This window comes from Triticum dicoccoides, chromosome 5B (genome assembly GCF_002162155.2).
Source record: "Triticum dicoccoides isolate Atlit2015 ecotype Zavitan chromosome 5B, WEW_v2.0, whole genome shotgun sequence".
Taxonomy (NCBI): Eukaryota; Viridiplantae; Streptophyta; class Magnoliopsida; order Poales; family Poaceae; genus Triticum; species Triticum dicoccoides.
Genome location: NC_041389.1, coordinates 470240805 through 470258933, shown reverse-complemented (window position 1 = coordinate 470258933; position 18129 = coordinate 470240805). Strand labels below are relative to the sequence as shown.

At 50.4% G+C, this 18129-nt stretch overlaps 1 protein-coding gene across 1 annotated transcript; it reads left to right on the top strand.

Moving 5' to 3' along the window:
• On the top strand, positions 1–903 carry LOC119305790 (RING-H2 finger protein ATL39-like). The gene has a single exon (XM_037582218.1). The coding sequence runs from the start codon at positions 55–57 to the stop codon at positions 760–762; it is 708 nt and encodes a 235-aa protein (XP_037438115.1). The 5' UTR covers positions 1–54; the 3' UTR covers positions 763–903.
• Positions 904–18129: the final 17226 nt, after the last annotated feature.

Genomic DNA, 18129 nt, shown 5'->3' with positions numbered 1-18129 from the left:
CAGTTGACCGTAGCGACTCGGGCGGTAGGAGCGGGTCGGTCTGACAGAGTGACCATGTTGGCGAGGCTCATGGCGCTGGCGCTCCGCGGCGGCGAGCACGGCGGGCGCCGCGCCTGCTACGGCATCGCGGCGACATGCGCGTGGCTGCTCCTCTTCTGCGTGCTCGCCGTCGCCCTCCGCTGCGCCTGGAAGGCCTTCGCGTTCGCCAGCCTCGCGCTGGTGGCCTTCGGCGCCGTCGACCACTTCGCGCCCGACACCTGGTGCGGCGGCGCGCCAAGCGACGGCGCGGGCGCGCCGGAGCGAGACCAGTCCAGGGCGGCCGCGGCGGCTACGGCCCGGCGGTTCGGGCTCGGGCGCGCCGCGATCGACGCCCTGCCCACGTTCGCGTACGGCGACGACGGTGGCGACGTCGACCTTGAGTCGGGGGGTGACACCGCGTGCTCGGTGTGCCTCGAGGACCTGCGGGCCGGCGAGACGGTGCGGCGGCTCTCGGCGTGCATGCACGTGTTCCATGTGGAGTGCATCGACATGTGGCTGCACTCGCACCGGAGCTGCCCTCTCTGCCGGTGCGACCTCTCGCCGCCACGGAAGGTTGTTACCAAAGCACCGGCGGTGGAGAATGGAACGCTTGCTGAGGATGAATTGCCTGCGGTGGCGGCGACGGTGGCAGAGACGGGACCGCTGGCTGATGATCATGATGCTTCGCCGCCGGTGGTGACAGGGGAGACGAAACCGCCTGCTGGTGCTTCGCCGACGGTGTAGATCATGTGTATAAGTTTTTTTAGGCTAGAAAATGTCGTTTCTCTGCACGACACCCATACACACAGTAGGATCGTCCCTCTTTCGTGTTGTAAATCTTGTGCATTCCTCTGTATTCCGCCTGTATATAGATGCTGAGACTTGAGACTACATAAATTAAACAGATCTTTGTGATTCCTGCCGTCTTTTTGGGGCGGCGAGGTTAGTGTTTTTTGTTGTGTGGCGAAATTTGGGTGTCAGTTGTTTCAGATCTATTTAAGGGGTCAGCGACGACGACTGCGGCTCCACGGCGTTGGTTCTTAGAGGCACATGCACAAAGACTTCCCGACTGTCCTTGACATGGTCAAGCCGGCTTCGATAGAGGAGCGGCGACTCGTTCTGGCACGGTAGTGATTGTTTGGTGGTCTCAATATCTTGATGTAATTTTTATTATATTTGAGATGCTTTGTATTTTTGGTGGACTTTAATAATAGATCTAAATTATTTTTGAAAAAAAAATCTTGTGATTTTTTTTAAACTAATAGATCTTGTGAATTGACAATACGATGTACGAATAGTATCTGAGAGCAGAAAACTTTGGAGAACGGCGTGGAGGCCGATTTTTTGAAAAAATCAATTTCAAGAAAATCTGAAGAAAAAAATGTATGTAAAAATAAGGATGTGAGGCGTATGTGTGTAAAATTTCAGAATGAAATACAATGAAATGCGACCTGTACAAAAAAAACATGGTCTGGGAGGATGAACAGCATCATGTGTTAAAAAGCCCCAGATCTATCTTTTTTGCACAGCCCTCATTCCAACATATTTCGTCCTGAAAATTTACATACTTGTGCACTATGCCTTCATCTATCTCTATATATTTTTCAGAATTTTTTGAAATGTAAAAATATGAATTTTCATAAATTTTGAATTTTGCATTTGAAGGCTTTCATGGAGCTCAGCCTTCAAAAGCAATTTCCAAAAACTTTGTACCTACATTTCTGTAATTGTATAACTTGGGGGAGCGAAAATCCTACATCTACTAAGAGCTACTTACACTTTACGTAAACTTCCTAACATTAAAATCTCCCCCTCCCACCCCCCAATTTGGGGGATGGGCAACAAAGCAGAAAACGTTTCATTAAGTGCGAGGGTCCGTCCGTAGGTGACGGTTTGCGTATCGCTCCGAAGATCATGGAGGCGATCAGGGTAGGGTGTCTCTGAACCCGCGTCGCCGTGGCTCGATCGGATCGCAGTCTCCGGTGATCTCCTCCCTGAGCGTGATCTACAGGTTGCTCGCGTGCCTCGTCGTAAACCCATCCACTCCAACAGCCTTCCGTGATCTCCTGGGGGTCGCGGTCGTAATACACCTTGAAACCCTAGGCGGCGTAGGGGGTCGTTGGCGGGTGGAAGAAGAATGGAGGGGGTAGCAGGGATGATGCGTAGCCTCAAACTGTCGGATGAGGAGAAGAAGGGCGTGAAGATCCGAATGGCAAGTAGAGGAAAGGGGAAGGCGAATGATCTCCAAGCGGTTGGGAGGGTGGTGTCCGAGAAACCAGCCCATGCAGAAGCGATCTGCCTGTCCCTTGGACGGATCTGGTGCCCAATCAAGGGGATTGATTGCAAAGAAGCTGGGGATAATCGTTTTGTGTTCACGTTCAAGCAGGAGTCGGGGAAGAGGAAAGCGTTGGAGGACGGTCCCTGGTTGTTCGACAAGGACCTGGTTGTGGTGGAGGATTTTGACCCAGGAAAAAGGATCGAGGACTATGATTTCAATGATATCCCGATTTGGGTGAGAGTATTTAATCTGCCATTGGGTATGATGAATGAGGAGTCCGCAGAAGAAATCGGAGGTCTAGTTGGGCAGTTTGTGGAGGTAGATGCGGGAGTGGACGGGAGTGCTGTCGGGAAGTTTATGAGGGTGAAAGTAAGAATGAACATTGATAGACCCATAATGAGGGGGTTTACGCTTGATGATGAAGATGAACATGGGGTAACTAGGAGGAAGAAGAAGATGAGTATTGATGGCGGGGAGGAAAAAGAGGAGGAGGGGCTGTGGTGTCGCTTTGAATACGAATTCCTTCCTGATTTTTGTTACACATGTGGTATCATTGGTCATGCAGCAAAAGACTGTTCCATCAAGCTGAAACGAGGGGATGCGGCACAATTTGGGCCTTGGCTAAGGGCTGATATCAGTAGGAGAAGACCAGCACTTGAGGAGGACCGAAACTGGAGGGGAAGAGGGTACGGAGGGGGAGGAAACAGACAGTATGGGTACAGCCGCTCGGGTGGGAAATCTGGCAGTGGTAGTGACAGCTTGTCGTGGAGGAAGGAAGGAGTGGGAGGGAGTGCTGGCAAGGGTGGTAAGGGAGGAGAAGTAGGGGGAGAGGAGGAGGTCACCAGCCCACCAAAGCTGACAGATAATACAGCTGTGAGAGGTGGCCACCCAAAGAAGCTGAATATGGACGCGCATGATGAACGTGAGAAACGTAAGGAAGTAAAGGAGGGGGAAAATGACAAGGCTGCGGTACTCTGTGAAAAGTCGGGGCCTGAACGTGTGGATAGACCTACCATGGCAGTGATTGCTGCAGCGAAGGGATCAAATACTGCTCAAGTGCAGGACCAAACTACTGCTGACAAAGGGGGGAAGGGGGAGGACAAGCATAATGATACAAACCAGAAAGGAGGGAAGTTCCATCGGAGGCACAAAAGGGAGGAAAAAGAGGGGGACGCCGGAGTTGAGCCGGGGAAAGTTCTGAGCCAGAAGAGAGATCATATGGTGGGAGGTGAAGAGGAGGAGGGGGTGGGGCAGGAGAGGAAGAAGGGGAGGATCATGGAGGGGGAGTTGGAGGTAGCTAAGATGGCAGAGGAGGGAGTAAGTAAGAAACCTGAAGAATCATCGGCCGGGCTACTTGAGCAGTCCCGTCGGTCACAATGAAAATAATAAGTTGGAACTGCCGGGGACTCGGGAACGGCCCGGAAGTTCGTTCTCTCCTTGAGCTAGGGAGAGTGGAGGATCCCGACATTCTGTTCTTAGCTGAAACAAGGTTGACAGATAAGGAATTGGACAGGTTCCGCTGGTTGTTAGGGCTCGCTAACATGACGGTGTGGAACCCAGAAGGGAGAAGTAGAGGAGTAGCAATGTTCTGGATAAGGGGGCTTGATATCTCACTCAGGTCCTTGGGCGGAGGCATATTGATGTGGACGTGAAAGAGGAAAACGGGCCGGTATGGCGTTTAACAGGTGTCTATGGAGAGTCTGCAACGGAGAGGAAGAAGGAAACTTGGAGAACTCTCCAGTTACTAAAACAGCAGCATCAACAGGACCGTCCATGGTTATGCCTAGGAGACTTCAACGAGATTCTTTCGGGGGTTGAGAAGGTGGGTGGAGCGGAGCGTTCACAGGGGATGATGGACGGGTTTAGGGACTCTCTCAGCTTCTGTGACTTGAGTGATTTGGGTTTTGAATGAGATATATTTACATGGCGGAATCATAGCAAGGAGTTGAGCTCTTATATCTGTGAAAGGTTGGATCGGGCGACTGCCAATGAGGAATGGCGTGAAAAGTTCCCGGAATTTGCTGTTGTCAATGGTATGCCAAGACATTCCGATCACCGGCCAATTATTGTTTGTACGGAGGGGGTGGACAGAAGTTGGAAAGGAGGGGATCGTGGATTCCGTTTTGAGGCACGTTGGCTCCAAGAGGAAGGATGTGAGGAGGTGATCCGGGAGGCATGGGAGAAAAGTTGGGCCTATAGGGAGGGTGGAGTGGCTCATGCTCTGAAAGAGATAGCAGGGAAAATGAGAGTGTGGGACAAAGAAGTAGTGGGAGCAGTGGAAGGTAGGCTGAGAAAGGCTAAAGCGGATTTGGAGGCTTGCATGGCAGCCCCGGTGTCTCAAGAGAAGATACTAGAGGAAGCAAGACTCCGGTGTGTAGTGGATGATTTGGAGGAAAAGAAGAACACGATGTGGAAGCAAAGAGCACATGTTTGGTGGCTGTTGGAAGGTGACAGAAATACCCGGTTCTTCCACCTAATGGCGTCAGCAAGGAAGAAGGCCAATAGAATCAAGGAGCTCAGAAGGGAGGACGGGACGGTGGTGAAGGAGGAAGATTTAACTAACTATGTTTGCTCATATTTTCAGGGTCTCTTCACATCTTCTGCGGGTGACCGTATCGATGAACTATTGGCCCATATCCAACCCCGTGTCACGAACGCCATGTTGGGCGTTCTTGAGGCAGAGTTTACACGTGAAGAGGTGAAGGCGGCACTCGACCATATTGGTGATCTCAAGGCGCCGGGACCGGACGGCATGCCGTCCATAGTCTTCAAACGTCATTGGCATTTCATGGGGGACTATGTTGTTGAGGAGGTGCTGGCTGTGCTCAATGGTGGGGATATTCCGGAAGGCTGGAACGACACACTGGTGACTCTCATACCGAAGGTCAAAAACCCAAGTAGGATTAAAGATCTACGCCCAATCAGCCTTTGCAATGTCCTCTACAAGCTGGTGTCCAAGGTGTTGGCCAATCGGTTGAAAGTAATTCTTCCAGACATAATCTCTGAGAATCAAAGTGCCTTTGTCCCCGGACGGTTGATCACGGATAACGTTCTGATTGCATATGAAGTCTCACACTGCCTGAGAAATAAGAGAAGTGGAAAGGAGGGTTATGCTGCCATTAAAGCGGATATGAGCAAGGCGTATGATAGAGTAGAATGGAATTTCCTCGAGGCGATGTTGCTCAAACTTGGGTTTCGGAGGAGGTGGGTGGATCTTGTCATGAAATGTGTCACCACCGTGAGATATCAGATTAAGGTAAACGGGGTTCTCACAGACCAGTTCAGCCCATCACGTGGACTGAGACAAGGCGATCCACTCTCGCCCTACCTCTTTGTGATTTGTGCCGAAGGTTTGTCTGCACTCCTAAATGCAGCAGAGGAGCAAGGAAAGATAAGTGGAGTTCGAATCTGCCACAATGCGCCGAGTGTATCACATTTGTTCTTCGCGGATGACTCAATGATCATAATCAAGGCCAGGCAAGAAGAGGCCGCAGCCCTTCATGATATTCTGGTGTTGTACGAGAACTGCTCGGGGCAGTGCATTAACACTGAGAAATCTGCAGTTATGTTTTCTCCCAACACTGAAGCGCAAGTAAAACAGCAGGTCAAGGGGGAGATCCGGATAACAAGCGAAGAATGGAATGACAGATACCTTGGCCTGCCCGTCCATGTGGGGCGATCCCGAAAGCGCACGTTTGCATATTTGAAATGGAATGTCTGTGGTCGCTTTCATGGGTGGCAGGAGAGGCTACTTGCGAAAAGTGGGAAGGAAACACTCGTAAAGTCAGTCGCGCAAGCCATCCCGGTCTTCGCGATGTCCTGTTTTGATCTTACCAAAACATTCTGCAAAGAACTCAATACGTTGACAGGGAAATTTTGGTGGAGCCACCAAGATAAAGAAAACAAAATGCACTGGTTAAGCTGGGAAACATTGACAAAGCCGAAAGCATTGGGAGGTTTGGGTTTTCGGGACATGCATAGCTTCAATATAGCCATGCTCTCGCGGCAAGGCTAGCGTCTGCTCCAAAATCCGGACAGTATGTGTGCAAGAATCCTAAAAGCCCGCTATTTTCCACATTGCAATATTCTTGAGGCTGCACCGAGGGATGGTATATCTTATTCATGGAGAAGCATACTGACGGGGCTGCAACTTGTTAAGGAGGGGATTATTTGGAGGATAGGGGATGGTTCAACAGTGAATATCTGGTCAGATCCTTGGATCCCAAGAGCGTGGTCTCGACGGGTCATCACTCCGCGGGGACATAACATATTCACCCGGGTTAGCGATCTGATCGATCCAGTGTCCGGTTCATGGGATGAGCAACTTGTCCGGGACTCCTTCTGGCCGGATGATGCACAACATATTCTGCAAATCCCACTACGGGAGGGGGCTGAGGATTTTGCGGCATGGCATTTTGATAGTAAAGGGAACCATTCAGTCAAGAACGCATATAAGCTACATGTCCATCTAGAGCAGCAGCAACGCCACGGGACTCCTGGAAGTAGCGGAGGGGTAGAAGGCAACCTGGATCGCTGTGATGATCAATCTTGAAAGAGAATTTGGAAGCTGCCCACCCCACGTAAGATCCAAATGTTCACTTGGCGTATTAAGCACGAGTCCCTTGCTCTGCGTACAAACTTGGAAAAACGAGGAGTGCAGGTAGAATCTACGAAATGCCTCTTCTGTGGGCTGGCTGATGAAGATGGAGCGCATCTTTTTATCAAGTGTAAATCAGTGAAGGTTGCATGGAGAGCCATGAGCTTGGAGAGAATAAGAACAGAGCTTGAGAAAATAACGTCCGTGCATGCAATGCAGGACTTTTTATGGGGGCTCACTGAAAATCTTCGAGTGCAAATCCTCACTCTCTGGTGGCATTGGTGGAATAACAGGAACAAAATAAGAGAGGGAAAGAAGGCTGTCGAGGCGACTGAGCTGACCAGACGAGTACTATCCAATACACAGGAGTATATGCAGCTGTTCGGCGGCAAAGGGGCAAAAAAAGTGACTTGCCGATGGACACCACCAGCGCCTGATATGGTGAAGATCAATGTTGACGGGGCGTACACCCCGGGCGAGTCGTTCGTTTCCTGGGGCGTGGTGATCCGGGATGGTGCTGGGGAGGTGATGCTCGCTCGCGCTGGCCGGCGAGAGCATGTTGCCAATCCATTTGCTGCAGAGGTTGTGGCCATGGCGGAGGCAGTAAACATGGCGACTGAGGTCGGGGCTCTCCGGGTTATCTTCGAAACGGATTCCCAACTTCTGCATGAGGCGCTGGATCTCACCAGAGTGGACTCTTCACCATATGCGGCCATCATAGAGGACACGAAGCTGCAACTGAAGATGTGGTTCTCTAAACAGTCTATCTCCGTTTGTCGTCGTAGTGCAAATACTGTAGCACATGAACTTGCAAAGATCGGTCGATCTTGTAGTCCAAATGATAATATCGGTTGGGACCGTGCTGTACCGCCCGCTGTGGCTGTTTGTGTTTCAGGCGATTTGCCTGTACACCGTTAAGTAAAAGCTTTGCTTTGCCTTCAAATTTTTTTTTGGGGGATGGGCCCATCCTCCTCTCATCTCCAATCATATCTATCCACCTGGCCCATTACGTTAATTATATAGAACTATTTACGTAGGTCTAGCAGTGCCCCTTCGAGGAGAGTAAAGTTTTGTTCTCACAAGGGAAAGAGTTTCGTCTGATTTCCGTTTAAGGAAGGGACCATCTATATATGTGTAAGTTGCCAGAAATTTTACTACTTCCTCCGTCCGGAAATACTTGTCATCAAAATGGATAAAATAGGATGTATTTAGATGTATTTTAGTTCTAGATACATATCTTTTTATCCATTTTGATGACGAGTATTTCCGGACGAAAGGAGTACTATATATTGGAGTATATAAGGGACCATCTATATATTGGAGTATGTTTCAGTCACTTTCTTGTGTGTTGTCGGATTTGTGTCCAATATCACCGGTTGATTCTGGTTCAAGGAATGTGACAAATTTTACAGTCGCGTTCTAGACACCAGCCCAACATACCAAGGCCCAAGAGAAGGATGGGGTTGAGCAATGTAAAAATGAGCTCCTAAAATGCTAAGATTTTCTTCATTGATTTGTGCTGGGCTAGGCTAGTGGGGGTCACCACCCCCTCAGCTATACACATTGTTCTACCCCTATGCATACGGGTACAAATGTGAGATGCTGATAAAATTGAGATGGTAAACTGCGCAACTGCTTATGAAGAAGAACACACTTCAATATAAGATTTTTATTTCAGAGATGGTGTTAGCTCAAAGAAAAAAAATGAAGATCAAGTTAATTTGTAAGGATGAAAAAATTGTGGGAGTGATGTTATGAAAGAAGAATTTACAAAAATTTAAAGAAACAATAATAAAATTCAATTTAAGGAAGAAAGGGAATCTGGAAGTGGTGTTTCCTCAAAAAAAAGAAAAAAAAACAGAAGAAAAAAATTATAACCAAGGAAGAATTTAGAAGAGATCAACAAACAAGAAAAAGTCAGACAATAATTATCTTTGAAGCATGAGCATGGACACACATAAATAATCGGGAATTTAAGTATTGGACCACATTAGAATGTTACCTGTAGACATCCGCCACTACACGGATTCAAATTCATTGGCTGTTTTGTGGTGGCACGACATCCACGACCTCTTAAATCGTCTTGAGTCCATTCGCGCATCCCACATAAGTTGTGCATACAACAGCTATGCAAAGAAAAAGAGAATCAACAGAGGATTGAGGAAGGAACATGGAAACTTGAACCTGAACACTAACCAGGAGTTGTCGCGGGCACAGGCTACACTCTCGTAGCCGCCATGAGTGTGATGGCAACCAGTACCTCCGTTACCATCTTCTTGCCCGACATGTTGGCACAGGCACGCGTCATCTCCTCTCTTCTTCCGAAAGCAAAGTATGGATGTTTGGGGCGGGAGGCTAATGAGAATGTTTTCTTTTAACTATGTTCCTCTAGAAAAATCCTTCAGACATTTGTGTGAGTGAGGGAGTGCTGGACTAGGGGGTGTCCGGATAGCCGGACTATCATCGTCGGCCGGACTCCAAGACTATGAAGATACAAGATTGAAAACTTCGTCCCGTGTCCAGATGAGACTTTTCTTGGCGTGGAAGGCAAGCTTGGTGATACGGATATGTAGATCTCCTACCATTGTAACCGACTCTGTGTAACCCTAGCCCTCTCCGGTGTCTATATAAACCGGAGGGTTTTGATCCGTAGGACAAACAACCATTACAACAATCATATCATAGGCTAGCTTCTAGGGTTTAGCCTCCTTAATCTCGTGGTAGATCCACTCTTGTACTACCCATATCATCAATATCAATCAAGCAGGAGTAGGGTTTTACCTCCATCGAGAGGGCCCGAACCTGGGTAAAAACATCGTGTCCCTTGTCTCCTGTTACCATCCGCCTAGACGCACAGTTCGGGACCCCCTACCCAAGATCCGTCGGTTTTGACACCGACATTGGTGCTTTCATTGAGAGTTCCTCTGTGTCGTCACTGATAGGCTTGATGGCTTCTTCAATCAACAACAACGCCGTCCAGGGTGAGACTTTTCTCCCCGGACAGATCTTCGTGTTCGGCGGCTTCACACTGCGGGCCAATTCTCTTGGCCATCTGGAGCAGATCGAAAGCTATGCCCCTGGCCATCAGGTCAGATTTGGAAGCCTAAACTTCACGCCTGACATCCGAGGAGACTTGATCTTCGATGGATTCGAGCCACAGCCGAGCGCGCCGCACTATCACGATGGGCATGATTTAGCTCTGCCACCAGACAGTACCCTGGAGGCCGCACATGAGTCCGCTCTGACCCATAGTTCGGAGCCGACCGTGCAGATCGAGGACAGGTGGCTGGACACCGCCTCGGGGGCTGCAACTTCTATGGCGATGGAGCCGAATACTGACCTTGTCCTTTGCAAAGCTCGTGACTCCGAGGTGCCGGACTCCTCGCCGGACTCCGAACCTCCTGCGCCCCCGCCAATCGAATCGGATTGGGCGCCGATCATGGAGTTCACCGTCGTGGACATCCTTCAGCACTCACCCTTTGGCGACATCCTGAATTCGCTAAAACATCTCTCGTTATCAGGAGAACCCTGGCCGGACTACGGTCAGGATGGTTGGGATGCGGACGACGAAGAAATTCAAAGCCCACCCACCACCCACTTTGTAGCCACTGTCGACGATCTAACTGACATGCTAGACTACGACTCCGAAGACATCGACGGTATGGACGACGATGCCGGAGACTACCAAGAACCAGCGCCTACCGAGCACTGGAAGGCCACCCCAACCCATGATGTATATATGGTGGACACCCCAAAAGAAAGCGATGATGAGGAATAACGGGACGCGGCAAAGGATAGTTCTGCCGACAAACAACCAAAACGGCGACGAAGACGCCGCCCTAAGTCCCGCCTCGACAAAAACAGCACTCCTAATGACCCAACGATAGAGCATGGCAAACCAGTGGACGACAAACATGCAACCAAGCAACCATCCGAGCAGGACGAATCAGACAATCAATCCATGCCCGGCGAAAACAACAGTCCAGACGAACTCACGCCGGACACACCACCGGAGCATAAGAACCTGCACAAAAGACTGGTCGCCACTGCAAGAAGTCTGAAAAAGGAAAAACGGAAGCTCAAAACAGCGGAAGACATACTCAGAATGAGGCGGAGCAAAGTACTCAAGACCGCGGACAAATATGGCAATAGCCATCAAACAAAGAGCTACCCAAAGCGCAAGCTGCTGCCAGAATTCGACGAGGAGGCCATAGAGCCCCCACAGTCAAAAATCAAAGAGGCCGCCTGGCCAGATAGACGACGAGATGACAGGCCAAAAGCAACAAGCGGCGCCGCACACAAGACGACACACGATCCTCACAAAACAGATGGCCCGGTCAGGTCCATTTATGGGCCAAAAAAGAGGGCCCCAGGAAGCAACACAACACGCCGCATGCTTGAAGATAACGACACGCCTAAATACAGGGGCGCCGCACACCCACTATGTTTCACCGATAAGGTGCTGGATCATGAATTTCCAGCGGGATTCAAACCCGTAAACATAGAGGCATACGACGGAACAACAGACCCCGGAGTCTGGATTGAGGATTACATACTGCACATCCACATGGCTAGAGGAGATGATCTCCACGCCATAAAATATCTACCCCTCAAGCTCAAAGGGCCAGCTCGGCATTGGCTCAAAAGCCTCCCAGAAAATACTGTTGGAAGTTGGGAAGAGCTCGAGGACGCGTTTAGAGCAAATTTTCAAGGGACTTATGTCCGACCTCCGGATGCAGACGATTTAAGTCACATAATTCAACAGTTCGGAGAGTCAGCGCGCAAATTCTGGAACAGGTTTCTCACCAAAAAGAACCAAATAGTCGACTGTCCGGACGCCGAAGCCTTAGCAGCTTTTAAACATAATGTCCGAGACGAATGGCTCGCCAGACACCTCGGCCAAGAGAAGCCGAGAACTATGGCCGCGCTAACAAGCCTCATGACCCGCTTTTGCGCAGGGGAGGACAGCTGGCTAGCAAGATGCAGCACCAACGACCCGAGTACATCCGAGATCAGAGATGGAAACGGAAAATCACGGCGCAGAAAGGACCAGCACCGAAATAAAGAAAAAAGCCCAAAGAATACGGCGGTCAACGCCGGATTCAAAAGCTCGCGGCCGAACAACAAAGCACTGCCTCTTAAGGACAACAGTGGAGAGCTATCCAACTTAAACAAAATTTTGGATCGGATATGTCAAATCCACAGCACCTCCGAAAGGCCTGCAAACCATACCCACCGAGATTGTTGGGTCTTCAAACAGTCCGGCCGACTCAACGCCGAACACAAGGGGCTCGACACGCCAAGCGAGGATGATGACGAACCCCATTAGCAGAGCGCCGGAAAACAGAAGACTTCCCCACAAGAAGTCAAAACAGTAAACTCACTTCATGTAATAACACGGAACAACAATGCGGCACCCGCCAAAGTAGGAGTCGCACGGTCCACCCCAGCGGAACCCCGAGATTGGATGTCAAAACCAATTACTTTCGACCACCTGGACTATTCCAGAAGCATTCAAAACGCAGGATGGACTGCACTGATATTGGATCCTATAATCGACGGACTACAATTTACACAAGTCCTGATGGACGGCGGCAGCGATTTAAACCTGCTATATCCAAACACAATCCGCAAGTTGGGGATAGACCTTACTAAAATTCGACATAGCCGCACTTCCTTCAAAGGAGTGACGCCAGGCCCCTACGCCAAGTGCACGGGTTCCTTACTACTAGAAGTTGCGTTCGGGTCACCCGACAACTTCCGACGTGAAAAGCTAATCTTTCATGTCGCCCCATTTAAAAGTAGCCATCAAGCACTATTGGGACGTGAAGCTTTTGTCCGCTTTAATGCAATACCACACTACGCGTCTCTCACACTCAAAATGCCCGGTCCACGCGGTATCATTTCATTAAAAGGTCGTTCAAGACCCCGGACACGGCTAGACGAGTCCGGCGTAAAATAAGCTAGGGGCTCCCTAGCCGCACACCCCTTTATAAGGGGCTATGCGTACGAGCTAATATAAGCTCAGCTTCATTCATTCATTCATATTTCGATTTTTAATTCATTTTTTGCACGATTACTTTTCAAACTAAGTTCCTCTCTTTTACAGATGAACAGCGTGTCACACCCGTCCAGGATACAGCACAACGGAGACACAGGCGCAGACGTGCAGCAGGGACCCGTTGCAAGGATTCTCTTCAGATTAAGACCCTGCGTAAACCTTTTTTACTGTCTCTTGTTGCTATACATCCCCTGGTTTCTCATTATAACCAGAGAGGAGACTGACATTTTGGCATCGGCCGCGTCAGAGGACCTTGCGTGTACCTGGACACTAGGGGCTTAGGGCATTGTTCTGCCCGCTATCATAAAGACCGAATACCTTAGGGAGCGTTCGGTGTCTCGAGTTAGGCCTTATATGCATCAGCTCCGAATCATGTCTTTGGTCAAATGTTGGGTTTGCCCGGCTCCTGTGTTTTGCTGCCTTACGTTCCGTATCATCGGCTAACGCGGCACCAGGAGAACTACTGCGATTGTGCCTCGGTTCGGCCGGGCGAGCACCTCAGTAGAGAAAGCCGAAAACTGACTGTCATGATACAGCGAGAGACTGGTCAACCACTCGATCGACTATCGGAACATTTAGAATTCCTCCGCTTTGACGAAGGACCGTTTCCCGGTCAGGCACATACGCGCCCCGAATTCGGAGAGCGCGGTGCACCTAGGGGCTATATCGTAGCCCCACCCTCGAACTCCTATGGCTAAGTGAAAGTGATAAAACATTATAGTCCGGTTGCCTCGTTTGCTATGCTACCACCTCCTTCACAGGACCGAGACGTCGGATTAAGTGTGAAAATGCGCTATTTTTGCGAACACCCCCGCACCTTGTGCGTGGGGGCTGAAGCCGACGACTGCCATCTTTCAGGTTATACACACGTATACATAAATGGCCGCACAGGAGATATTTCAATACTTGAACGCACAAGTACAAAAAAGCGCTGACATCATAAACATCATTTTACAAACCAAAATGTTCACTTGAACGTGACATTTTTTGAGCACTGCGCCTCTATTACACGAGCACCACGCAAAACTTCCCCAAATTAGTGCTCGGTGGGTAACCGGCTCTCGTCCGAACCCTGGGTCGCAACAGTGGTGGCATCCATCTCTGTCCAATGTGTCTTCACACGGGCGAGGGCCATCCATGCACCTTCTATGCAAGCCGACCGCTTCATCACCTTGATATGCGGCACCGCCCCAAGGAATTGCTGCAATAAGCCAAAATAACTCTTCGGCTTGGGCCTATCCGGCCAGACATGAGCCAAGATATCCATCATGGCAAGTCCGGACAATCTATTCAGTTCAGCCCACTCGGCCAGCCGATCGGTCAGCGGAAGTGAACGCTCCGGACTATGGAATTGAGACCAAAACAGCTCTTCCGTCTTGTGATCCTTCTGACTTCGGAAGTGCACAACGGCATCTGCCGCACTCGCCGCCAAGTCCATATAAGGATCCTCCGGACCCCACAACTGGCCAAGCTGAGCATACTTTGGATCTGTAAACCTTCGGCGCAGCAGAAAGGGCTTGCTAGCCACAATGTCTCCGGCCTGGCGCAGCTCCTCCTTTATAGCCCGCATTGCAGATCGGGCATCCTTGGCTTCGGCGGTGGCCTTCCCAGGGTCTTCTTGCTCCGCTAGGCGTTCCTTTTTAAGAACATCATTGCGGTCGGTAACATCTTTCAACTTCACGACCATTTCGGCCATCTCCTCCCTGCTTCGGCAGTGTGCAGCCCTTTCGGCTTCTAGCTCTTCGGCCGCCCTCGAGGCAGCCGCATCACTCCTTCTGGCTTGCTCCTTGGCTTGAGCAAGTTCTGCCCGAAGGCTCTCCACAGCAGCGACACCATTTGCATTGAACAAACACGTTGTAAGGAGTGAGCTTCGGCTCCCTTACTAGGTGACCACGGAGAAAAAACCTACCTTGTGACTCGTCAAGTCGTTTATTGACCAGCACGATGTCCGCATCCGCAACGTCGAGCTGCCGCTTTAGTTTGGCAACTCCATCAGTCCGGCTAGCCACCGAACTATCCGCCACCTGCTTAGGAAAGGCGTAAATCAATACCTGGGATTTTGATCCTCGGCACGCTGTCGTTCTCGACACCCTACCGAGTCTCAGGGGCTACTATCTATACAGGGCGCACTTTATGTGTAAAACTGTCAAAGGGTATGTCATTCTTACGTACCTCAAACCCCGCCAGCAAACTCCTAACGGCGTCACGCAATCCGCCTTCTGCGGATGAAATTCTTTCAATCACCGTACTCATCAGTGTACGGTGACCTTCTGAGATGGAAACCCTCTCAAGCAGAGCCTTCAGCTCCCCCGGCCGCACACCAGTTGGTGCCAAATTATTCAGCCCTGCCGGACTCGGGGAGACCCTCCATGATGACACTTCAGGCTCGTCCGCCCTATCCGATGGGGCGGCAGATGGAGGCGTCTCGCTCTCCATCATCTCTGGACGGAGGTCCCTCGAAGACGAGCTCATCTAAGAAGGACGGAGATCTGAACTACAAGGTAAAAACTTAAGTTATCCTCAGAAGCACAAATAGGGATGTCCCTTATTACAAAACTCCCTTTTTTCTACTTACGACTCGCTGGAGGGCTGATTCTTTAGGGGAGACTGTGCGGCTGGAGCCTCTTCGGACGCGGGACCCTCTGGTGAAGATCTCTTCCCCCGCTTCGGGGCTTTGGCCTCAGGGTTTTCGGAGGCGGTCCTCTTCTCCCCCTGGAAGGAGGGATTCTCGATCCCCCTTCCTCAAAAGCCTCCTTGGTTGAGGCGGTAGTTCCTTTGTTCTCCCCTTCGCCTTCCTCCGAAGGCGCAACCTCCAGCATCCTGACCAGCACGGGATCCGGCGCGGTCTCTGGGAGGGGGGCCGGACACCGTATCAGTTTTGCTTGCGCTATCCACTCCTGTTTAGAGAGAAATTGGTCAAAAAGCGAATCATAGAAAGGCAGGCAAACGGTATGTCCGGACACGGAGCTACTTACTTGTGTATCCGGGCGATTGAAGCTTAGGCCAGAATCCTCGGTCAATTCCGGACACATTTCTTGTGATCCGAAGAACAATTTATACATCTCCACGGGTGTTGTACCCATGAAATGTTGAAGAGCTCGCGGCCCCTCGGGATTGAACTCCCACAGACGGAGGGGGCGACGCTTGCAGGGCAGGAGGCGCCGAATCAGCATAACCTGCATCACCATCACCAGACTGACCTCCCTCTCTTGGAGGTCTCGAATCCGGCCCTGCAGTAGGGGTACGTCCTTTGACGGCCCCCAGCTGAGCCCTTGGTTGACCCACGACATCAGCCGTTGTGGAGGGCCCGAGCGAAAGATGGATAGCGGCTTCTGCTTGCTGCCCCTAGGAGCGGTGATATAGAACCACTCCTGTTGCCACAGGACGAGATCCTCCTGAAAAGAGCCCTTGGGCCATGGAGCATCGACCCTTCTGCTTATAACCGCCCTGCCGCATTCAGCTTGACGCCCCTCGATCATCTTCGGCTCCACGTGGAAGGTCTTGAGCCACAAACCGAAGTGGGGAGTGATGCGGAGGAAGGCCTCGCAGACGATAATGAATGAGGAAATATGGAGGATGGACTCCGGAGCCAGGTCATGGAATTCCAACCCATAGTAGAACACGAGCCCTCTCACAAAAGGATCCATCGGGAAGCCTAAACCCCGATGGAGGTGGGACACGAACACAACGCTCTCGCCGGGCTCGGGAGTGGGAATGACTTGCCCTTTGGCAGGCAACCTATGCGAAATCTCGTAGGTTAAGTACCTGGCTTCTCGCAGCTTTAGCACATCCTCTTCCATGACGAAGGAGGGCATCCACCGGCCCTGCAGGTCGGAGCCGGACATTGTTGAAGGTCCGAAGCGCTCGAATCTGGGGCTCTGGGTGTTGGAACTCGGGGCAAGGAACAGATTCGATTGGCGATTGAAGAAAAGAAACGAGCCTTGGTCCCATTATAAAGGGGGAGAATACCAGGAGCCGTCGTCGTGACCGTTCGAGACTCGCCTCCGATAGAGGGGGCGTGGCGACGGGCACGATCGGGTTACCCACGTCCGTATTGATGAGAATCCCGGAATAAGGGGAACACGATCCCTGCTTCGACAAGACGTGCCAAGGAAACCGCTTCGCTAAACGCGCTGAGGTGGGATAATAAAAAATGATTCAAGGAAAGGCTTGGTAGTGGTGCGACGTCATGCCACAAAATACGTCAGTAGATTGAACTTGTGTACATATTATTCTCTCTATGGTGGAATGTGGAATTTATTTTGCAGAGCCGGACACTATCCTGGTGTTCGCGATCTTCTATGAATTATTCGGAGGAGGAACCCGCCTTGCAATGCCGAACAATATGCGCGCCAGACTCATCGTCATTGAAGCCTGGTTCAGGGGCTACTGAGGGAGTCTTGGACTAGGGGGTGTCCGGATAGCCAGACTATCATCGTCGGCCGGACTCCAAGACTATGAAGATACAAGATTGAAGACTTTGTCCCGTGTCCGGATGGGACTTTCCTTGGCGTGGAAGGCAAGCTTGGCGATACAGATATGTAGATCTCCTACCATTGTAACCGACTCTGTGTAACCCTAGCCCTCTCCGGTGTCTATATAAACCGGAGGGTTTTGGTCCGTAGGACAAACAACCATTACAACAATCATACCATAGGCTAGCTTCTAGGGTTTAGCCTCCTTGATCTCGTGGTTGATCCACTCTTGTACTACCCATATCATCAATATCAATCAAGCAGGAGTAGGGTTTTACCTCCATCGAGAGGGCCCGAACCTGGGTAAAAACATCGTGTCCCTTGTCTCCTGTTACCATCCGCCTAGACGCACAGTTCGGGACCCCCTACCTGAGATCCGCCGGTTTTGACACCGACAGTGAGGCTAGGGGGAGGGGGCATAGCCCCATTAGCTATACACATAGCTCCACCCCTATGCATACGGGTACAAATATGAAATGCTGATTAAATTGAGATGGTAAACTACGCAAGTGCTTAGGAAGATGAACACATTTCAAAATAAGAAAAATAATAATTCCAAAAGTGGTGTTAGGTCAAAGAAAAAATGAAGAAAATGACAAACAACAAAGATCAACTTGCTTACAAAGAAGGAAAGAATTATGGGAGTGATGTTATCAAAGAAGGATTTACAAAAATAAAGGAAATGATAATAAAGTTTAAT